This window comes from Miscanthus floridulus, chromosome 14 (assembly GCF_019320115.1).
Source record: "Miscanthus floridulus cultivar M001 chromosome 14, ASM1932011v1, whole genome shotgun sequence".
In the NCBI taxonomy this organism is placed as follows: Eukaryota; Viridiplantae; Streptophyta; class Magnoliopsida; order Poales; family Poaceae; genus Miscanthus; species Miscanthus floridulus.
Window position 1 is genome coordinate 79,367,326 of NC_089593.1, and position 9,554 is coordinate 79,376,879.

Genomic DNA, 9,554 nt, shown 5'->3' on the forward strand with positions numbered 1-9,554 from the left:
ACAGAAAAGAAACTAAACGATAGAGACAGCATTATGTCTTATAGTTCTGCTCATTTTGAGCGTGCAATGCACACGTCGTCCAAGATATATCCTTATGCCCATTGCGCACATCTCTCTCTAGATATCTCAGCAGCGAATCGACCTCTGTCCTCTCTCTATCTGTTACAAGCATCCACTATTCTCCACTTCTTCTATATGATTCGGATGCACGCTATAAAAGGAGCTCACAGCCTGCACTCGCAAAGCACACAAACACTTCACATACACAGCAACACACACACACTAGTAGAGCTCAGTGCTCGAAAGGCAGCTCGACCAAGAAGCTAGCCAAGAAGAAGGCCATGGCAGAGAGGGTGTCGAGACTGTCGACGGAGAAGGCGGTGGTGATCTTCACGACGAGCCAGTGCCCGATGTGCCACACGGTGTCGAGCCTCTTCTACGAGCTCGGCGTGTACGCGGCCGTCCACGAGCTCGACAAGGACCCGCGCGGCCGCGAGATGGGGCGGGAGCTCGCTCGCCGCCTCGGACGCGCACCGCCTGTCCCCGCCATCTTCATCGGCGGCAAGCTCGTCGGCACCACCGACAAGATCATGTCGCTGCACCTCGCCGGCAAGCTCGTGCCCATGCTCAAGGGTGCCGGCGCCATATGGCTCTGAACTCTGAAGGCATCCGTCCATCCTGATCCATTGATCCGTCCAAATCACTCGCCCTCAAAAGTAACCCCCATTTTTGCTGGGTTTACATATATAAACTTGCGGCTTGCATGCATGCAATTAATCGAGCTATAGAGTGTGCTCACAAGTATGATCGAGGTACCTATGTTGACCGTCTGATAACAAAGCAGGGACGGCTAGGATTTTTACCGGTGCGGGGCAAATCCTTATGCCAAATATATATACATAGTTTCCAAGAAGGATATATGAGGAAAGTTTTGTATTCCGGCTAGGGTAACACTAGCTGGGCTAAAAAGGGCGAGGAATGGCTCTCTAATCCATGACTTCGAATGTAAATGGACATGTGTAACTCTGTCCTTTCCAGTTTTTTCAATGAAATGTGATTTTTGAATGACCACAACCGAAAGGATATCGATGGGTTTCATTATTGGATTCGATTAAGAACCATAGCCGTAGTCGTAGCCGTTAGCAGGGAACCGAAGTAGGTACCGCTTCTTGCAGGAGATCCTGCACAAAAAGTGTTGCTAAATTTCTCCCTTCGTACATTTCATATGCGACTGCAGGTCGAACCAAAACAAAATACTTTTCTGTGCTTTTGATAATTTTTTTCTGTTGAACATAAACCTAATTTTTCTTTTTCTTTTTTGATTTCTTAGAATCTTTTCTCTCTCTTTCTGGTGGTATCAAACTACCACCTAATATCTTATCCGTCTCTTCAGGAAAATGAATATCTCTCAAAAAGATTTTGAGTTTTGTATGGCTTTTTTCTCTTCACTCAGACCAATCCACCTAGTCACAAATTGCACGGTGCTAACAAGCTTGTGAAACAAAGCCGCATTGCTATACCCATCCAAAACTATATATAGGAGGTTCTAGGTTTAGTTTAGCCCTTAGTTAGGCCCTTCTCCATGACATCAAGCTGCTCTCCATCCAAACCAATAAGAATAGATCGTGGACCCACAGCTACCACCTACAAGTAGCTGATTATGTAGCGGCGCTTTGCTTGCTTTTCTAAATTGACATCCAAACTATTAATGAAAAAAAGAATTCAATAGAAGTCTAAGTAGGTTGCTAGGTTGTCAATTGACTGAAGGGCTTCAGGGGCCAACCTCTTAGCCGGAGGAGAGATGATAGATGAGGCTGCATGCGCATCAGATTTATCTCAGTCACGAAGCGCTTTCAAAACACAAAAAAAAGAAAATCATGTTCTAACAAAATTGGCTTGTAGCCTTGTAGTATATCTTTTCCTCAAAAGGAAAAAAAATTGTCTTTGCATGCTTTGTTTTCTTCTGAGAACCTGGTGGTTAGAGCCCCAGACCAAGGTTAAGCTAGGTTCGAAGTTAACTCAACAACCGTTTCCCCGGCAACGACGCCAGAAATGCTTGTTGGTATATTTAAGACACACACAGATTAATCCGCAAGCGCACGGATCTTACAATGCATACATGGAAACCCCAAACTTTCCCAAGTGCAGCACCCAACAGTACCACAGGAAAACTCGAGGATGAGCTTTTTTAAAGGGAGAGGAGGACTGTAACGACCCGAGTCTGTTGCTCCCTAGGCAGTCATTTTGACTATCAGGACCAAGAGGTCTTGGATTCTCTTTCGGATATGCCCTGAAAGGAGAAGAGAGTCTCTTTTCTACAACAAAACTTTTGAGAGATGACAACAAGAACTTGAAGCATTTATTTGGTGGATGAAAAACCTATCAAGCATGTTTTTGTGTTCACTCCCAGTGTAGGAGTAAAACATTTTTCGGCAACTCATAGAATGGCAGAGGCAAATAGATGTTTAAAATCTTTTGAAATTCTTAAGAAAGCAGTCATCTCTAGGTCGCTACATTTTGAAATTATGTGTGATGCTAGTGATTAGGGCTCTTTTGTGCAGAAAAAGAAAGAGCAGGGCAATCTTTCAAACTTGCATTCGAAATGTGAAATATTTATTAAAAGGGGGAGAGACCCCTTTATCTGATTAGAGCGGAAAGGTCCCGTGGCATAGGAATTGTATCTCCTTATGTTCTTTCCTTTCATTTGATTTTGATTGATGAAAGAAAAGAAATCAATGGCCTTTGCCGAGGAACTACAGGATATGAACAGCTAGGGATCGGAATACTACAACCGTACCGGCTATCTCAGGCAGGTGATAGGAACAGTCTAAGGGGCTAGGTTTGAATCGTTAGTACTAGTAGGAATCGAATCGCTATTCCTTCTCTGCTTTGCCGAGGCCATATGTATCGTACCGAAGTAGGTATTGAATTTCTCAAGGAAGCAGATAGGTTTTAGTTGCAAAAAGGAGCCCTCCCCGCGGAGGAAGCTTATATATATATATATATATATATATATATATAGGGGGAAGAGATAATATTACAATACATACTACATGCCATTATCCTTGATTTGATGTTTGCAACATCAATCATTCGGGCATGGAAGACCATACAAAAGAATATCCATATCCAGAAGGATAAGACCGTGCGCGACGGAGGACGGCACAAAAGGAATATACAGTCACTCTACTGTAGCAAGGACAATTATTCTCCGTCCAGTTGCCCAGGCCATAGTAAGAAGGAATAATTGAAGACTTCACCTCGAAGGTTCCTTCAGACGATAAGCATGAAGGACACTCCCTTTGTGCTACAAAGCGAGGCTCCGGGCGCATTCATTCAGCATCGGATCGAAGAGCCAAGCATCCCACCGAAGACCACCAGCCTCAGACACGCACTCTCATCCACCATCCACTTCACCAACTCTCCACTCACACATACACCATGAAGACATGACGTCAGAAGGACTCTGAGGGTCATCCACCATTAGTAGTAATCATCCACTACCGTTGTATCACTCCACCTTTGTAAATTATAGAATAAAGGAGGTCCCCGTGATCTTTCTGCGCTTGTAAGGTAATCCCTAAGGTTTGTGCTAAGTGCTTGGGGTTTCCCGAAAGGGAAAGCCATATGTAAGCTTGCTCTGTGAAAATGAATTAAGCTTTCCTAGTTTAATCCCTGCCTTCCTTTAAGCTCGTTCGTATGGGGCGATGTCTCTATGCTAGGGACCCTAGAGGAGAAACCTCTGCGTGTGTTGGTCTCGTGTTAGCCCTGGTAGCGGCGTTTGTAGAGAACCCTGTGTGCGCAGAGAAGTGTTCCCTTCAGGTGGAACTGCCTGGGGAGACGATAGAGTCTGAGTCCTGTGTGTGCGTGGCTGGTGATAGCTAGGGAGAAGACCAGGTTAGCCTGGTTCTGAAGCTAGCTAGTGATGCGTACTGTGAGTACCAAGTAGGACTGTCACAAGCATAGTCGCACGACCGGCTAAAACATTGGTCTCACTAGCATGCAAAAGATCCTGTGAAATATTAATCAGCATATTCACTAACCGCACGCATATTCAATAATCGCATGCATCTTGCATCCATAAAGCAATACAAAGTGCTTCAAATAGTTACGCGCATAGTGCTCGAATAGTGAAGAAGTTGGATGCCTAAGCCACTCCCGGGTGAGTGCTCATGCACTGTTTATATTCCGAATTTAAATAGTAGCGAGTATTTTGAATAGTGCCATGAATTTGAATAGTAAACGCTGAATTTGAATAGTGCGGTAGTAACTCGAGATTTTAAAATTTGAATTTTGGATCCGTTCGAGTTCTCAGTGAATTTAGTACGATCTGAAATTCAAATTTTAAAATCTTGAGTTACTATTCACAACACTATTCAAATTCAGTGTTCACTATTTAAATTCGTGGCACTATTCAAAATATTCACTACTATTTAAATTCGGAATATGAACCGTGCACGAGCACTCACCCAGTTGTGGCTTAGGCACCCAACTTCACTATTCGAGCACTATGCGCGTAACTATTTGAAGCACTTTGTATTGTTTTATGGATGCAGGATGCGTGCGATTATTGAATATGCGTGTATATATATAAAGTGCTATATTCAACCCTTTTTGGCTTTGACCATTCCCAAGAAAAAAAAGAAAAATCTATCATCCAATTTGATCTCTAAGATAGACAAAGTGTGGTTCACCAAAGAGCCTTATCCTACGTCACTGCCTCGTCAACCTGACTTCCATCTCCTGACATCGGTACTTGTTTTCTAGTTTGCCTAGGATAAGTGGAATTGAAACCTGCCGCATGCGTTCAATAGTATGCGCAGCTGCTGCTCTACTTCAGCATTCTACGACTGAATCCATTCCGAAAATGATGACCTGCCCACATTAGAAGTTAGTGTCATTTTCTGCTTTTTAGGTGAAATACCAAAAACCTTGGGTTCCATGGGGTAAATCCATTAAAAAGAGGCAAATTTTAGCGTAGGGAGCAGGTACAGTTGGCCGGGAACTTGCTTTAGGAAAAAACGTTTTAGTAGCTTATATGCCCTTGGAGGGTTACAATTTTGAATATTTTTCGTACTCTTTTCCGCAGGAAGATCAAAAATAGGAATTGCTTTGAATGACCTAGCGTCCGTTGTCTTGTCCCGAAGAAGGCTTTTTCGGTGCGGAGAAAGGAAGGGTTTCGGAGGGCAATCCAGCTTCCACAGCTTGGACCAAAATTTATTCCCCTCCTGGCTACCACCAGCTGCAACAGGTGACAGGGAAGCGAAATGGTTGGTCAGCAGCAATCGCCAAAATATCCTCTCCTTCATCGATGACATTCTTATCTATTCAAGAAGTGCTGAAGAACATGAACAACATTTGAGAGTAATATTGAATAAGCTACGAGCACATGAGGTATCAGGCTCAGGATTGGGCGCGCTAAGAGCCTTACGAACCGTAAAATTCAATTCTCTTAATTCTTTGGCAACCATGCCAAAAACTCAAGTTCCTTTTGGATTTCCTTTTTGATCAATGATAACTGCTGCATTGCCACTCACACCGAAGCAAAAAGCTCTTATAGCTCTTATAGTATCTGAATGTGAACGGTCACCACAATCATCTGACAATGAAACTGAATGACCAGCCCTGGGGAACAGACTAAAATTTCCATCAACTGAATATCACCCTTCACCCATGAGCCAGGATGCACATATGTAAGTGAAAACCCACGTTTTGTACACCACACATCATTATTATCCTATTTGAGTCAAAGAATCAGGGCGCAATGCTTCTTTATCGATCAGTTAGACGCTTTATACCAGGTTAAAGCTGAAGTTACGATACCAGTGCCTACTTCCAAGCCCTCAAATTTCGAGGATATGGTGTGCCCGCTCCTCGTGGAGTAGATCCCGCATCCAACCAACCCTTTTTTGACCAGGGAATGGGAGAATTCCCACTACCGCAAGCAGGCCAGCCGACAGAAGTGAAAAGAGACAGAGAGGAGACTAGTAAAGCCAATTTCACCTAAAAAGCGGAAAATGACAAAGAAATCTATGGACTTATATGGATTCTACCCTTCACTTTTCTTTTTTTTCATTTCTAAATTTTGTTGTGCCATTTTGGATCTTATGCTTAGACATGAATATATATGACATGAACTGTGTTCTAGAAAATTTAATTGCTATTCAACTCTATTTAACAAAAAATTGCTCCTTCGAGGGGTTTTTAGGATCATTCAGGCTATATTTAGTCTATTTTGGCTTTTACTGTCTACTTTTCTCAGGGAGATGGTTACGGACCTCAGAAGATAGAGGAGAGCTCCTTCTATTGTAGGGGCACTGAGCAACAAGATAATCCTTGCTACCACACTTGAAGCACTTTCTTCATTCTTCCTTGTTCCTTTATGACGACTTCTTCCTTCTAGCACGATAGACATTCTTCATCATGAACTTGCCACTAAATCCATTATTTTTTATGGAAGAAAAAAATGAGCTGGTAACTCTATTCTGGGAGGGTACTATCAATAGAGGGAAGTTCACAGGCGTTGAGAGTGTTCTTTGTCACCTTACCAACTAAGCAAAAATGGGCTGAGTAGTTATTGTCTTCTGACGTTCGGTTGGTGGTGGGTGTGTGGGAGGCATAGGGAAATAGGCTCCCCTTTTCTAGCTTTCATCGATGAACACCACTACGAATTTATCTAACTCCTCCATAAAGACTTTGTTCATTGGATCCATGAAATATGCTGGCACATTGGTTAATCCAAACAGCATGACAGTGAACTCATACTGTCCATAGCGGGTCACAAAGGCGAAAAGTATGCCTGGAGTAATAGGCCTAAGAGCTACCTGCGCAACTAAAAGAGTTAAATTCTAGAATAACCAGGAAATTGATTTTAGTATAACTCTAATTGTGGGTGGTTCGTTACTTTTGAAGTGGTAAGCAAGTGATCCTCCAAATTAGATTCATCATCAGACATACTATTTCCCACGGTCCCAAATAAAATTTGTGTTGCATATATGGACTTCAAAGGTTGATGGTCGCCCCGCCTAGAATAGGAATCTTTGACTAGGCTTACACACATTTGCTCACTTACGATGTCCCCCCTCAGCTCACCCTAGCCCCGGGTACATTGTCTCCAAGGCTTCACACAAAATCTTCACTGACAACATATGCATGCTTTTGTCAGAAAGAAAAGCAACGATGGGAGTGGGGGACTCAGAGTCGAAAAGAGGATTCCTCGCTTCTTTCTCTCATGCAAAATCGTTTGATTTAGTAAAACCCATCTACTGCCAACAGAACAAATATCTTCTTTTCTCTTTTGTTGTGTAATTGTTCTATTCTAATTAATTGAATTAGTTCAATTCTTCTCCTCATATTGAAATGAATCAAGATTGATAAGGAGTTAGTTAATGATGTTTGAGCATGTACTTTTTTTGAGTGTCTATTTATTTTCGATTGGTATCTATGGATTGATCACAAGCCAAAACTTGCCCCACCAAAAGAGGATCACCCCTAGTAATATAATAGCACCTTGATTAGGGAGCGCAGTAGTCTTCCCAGTTAAGCACAACTTCTGTTAGGTTTCGTTCAAGCTCGCTCTCGTTCTGAGGTGGATTCGAACTACTCTATTAGGATTTGGAGTGAATAAGGCTTACCTTTCATAAGTCCAATATACGAGTAAGAACATGTGCGGGGATAGGCATATGTTTGAGGATATGGAGAAAATAGAATGATTTCACTAATTGTTTCGTCTGGGCCGTCTTTGATTTTTTACTTATTTCTTTCTCACTCACTACTTTTTTCTATTTTCTTTTGTCTATCGAAACAACCTAGGATTTGACCTAGTCAACTTATGCTTCATTTCCTTCGATTTCTTCTTTCGATATGAGCGAGCTTACCCTAAACCTATACTTTAATGATCTAGTAGCCCTATTCACATATGCCTATTTCTCTAAACCTAATCCTATTACTGGCATATCTCTCTCGGTGCTCGCGTATCCCTATTTCATGCATACCTGTCTCTTGCATACATAACTTGACTTTCCCATGCCACTGAATGCCTATATGTGAATCCCTTAATCCTTTTCCTCTCAATAGCATATTGAGGAAGAATATACATTCTCCATTTGGGTGCCTAAGCACTAGTTGACTAACTCAAAAGGACCCAACAAGAGTTGGGTGCCAAAGTGTGCTTAGGATGTTGATATAGGTACTTGGTGGTGATATGAAGACTTTGGCGTGCTTAAGCAAGCAAATTGAAATGGAGGACCACCTCTAGTGGGGCAATCGCTAGGATGACGTCGACGGTTTCCTCCAGGCGGGGCATCAGCAGCGCCATATCGGAATCCCTGGTGCCCTGAGGGAGTCCCTCCACTATCTCCAAATAGACCGACACTAACACTGTCTCCAAACGGACAGAAACGAGATTCTACATGACCCACGTTACCTAGCGGTTCCAAGATTTTGGGATATCTCTTCATTAGCCTTTTGAATTCAGCTATCTATGTGAAGATGAGCATCTATCTTTCTTTTAAGGATTTAGTGTGTGTGCTTGTTCTTAAGGGAACATGCAAATCACCCAATCATATCAGGATGGATCCAATGGGTGTGATCCGAGCGGCCACGGCCACTACCAACAACAACGCCGGCCTCCACCAGTAGCTCCAAGACAGCGATCTTGGGGAGCCATGGCGCCTCCGAGGGCCTGCGCCAAGATGAGCTTCCAAGCCATCAAGCGAGCCGCCCAAGCCACCAAGTGAGCCGCCCAAGCCACCAAGCAAGTCGCTTTTTTTGAGACCTCAAAACATGAAATGGTCAAATTCCTTCTCTTAGGAACACATACAAGAAAAAGGCTTTGCTATTCATCCTTGCATGTCCATGGTGTAAAAATAATATATAGTAGGATCTCGATATTCATGTTACATCAAACAGAGATAACAAAAAGCACTGGTGTTTATTTGGTGGAATCCCAGCTAACGACGCCAGCCAAGGCCCAAGCGCAAGAAGACAAGCCCCAAGCTATCGATGCTCGGGGGCTCCCTGGCACCGCTCCCCAGGCGCGGCCCTGCCAACTGCTCCCCCTGACAGGGTCACGTCCAGGGCGTGACACAAGAAGACAAATTTGTGGATCCTCACCAAGGCAATACTGATGTTATGTATTTTTCTCTTCCTAGAACTAAAGCTTATGTGGAGTTCATAGGTAGGGAGAAAGCTTGCAGGGGCGGCACCCCTCTCACACAATCATGTGGTCCATGGCATGGAGCGAATCCCCATGTGAAGGCCCATACGCACCGGCATCCCTGCTGCCACCGCTACATGACCAATGCCAATGTGTAGACCATCAAAAAGAGTGCCCCTGATGTGGCTCTCGGGGGTCATGCATGAAGAGGCACACCTGCTAGACCGCATAGTCCAGGTCGTGCAATAAGGTACTGTAGTGCCCCAGCGAGGCTAACGTGCAAATTTTTTTTTTAGTTTTTAGTATAGTTATTTAAAGAATAGATAGAAAAAAGATTGCGTCCAATAGGATTTGAACCTATACCAAAGGTTTAGATGAAGACTAGTTATGTAGGTAG

General features: G+C 43.3%; 1 protein-coding gene across 1 annotated transcript; it reads left to right on the top strand.

The window, feature by feature from the left end:
• The first annotated feature begins 259 nt into the window (after positions 1–259).
• Positions 260–1,066, top strand: LOC136505349 (glutaredoxin-C15-like). The gene has a single exon (XM_066500496.1). The coding sequence runs from the start codon at positions 342–344 to the stop codon at positions 654–656; it is 315 nt and encodes a 104-aa protein (XP_066356593.1). The 5' UTR covers positions 260–341; the 3' UTR covers positions 657–1,066.
• The last annotated feature ends 8,488 nt before the right edge of the window (positions 1,067–9,554 follow it).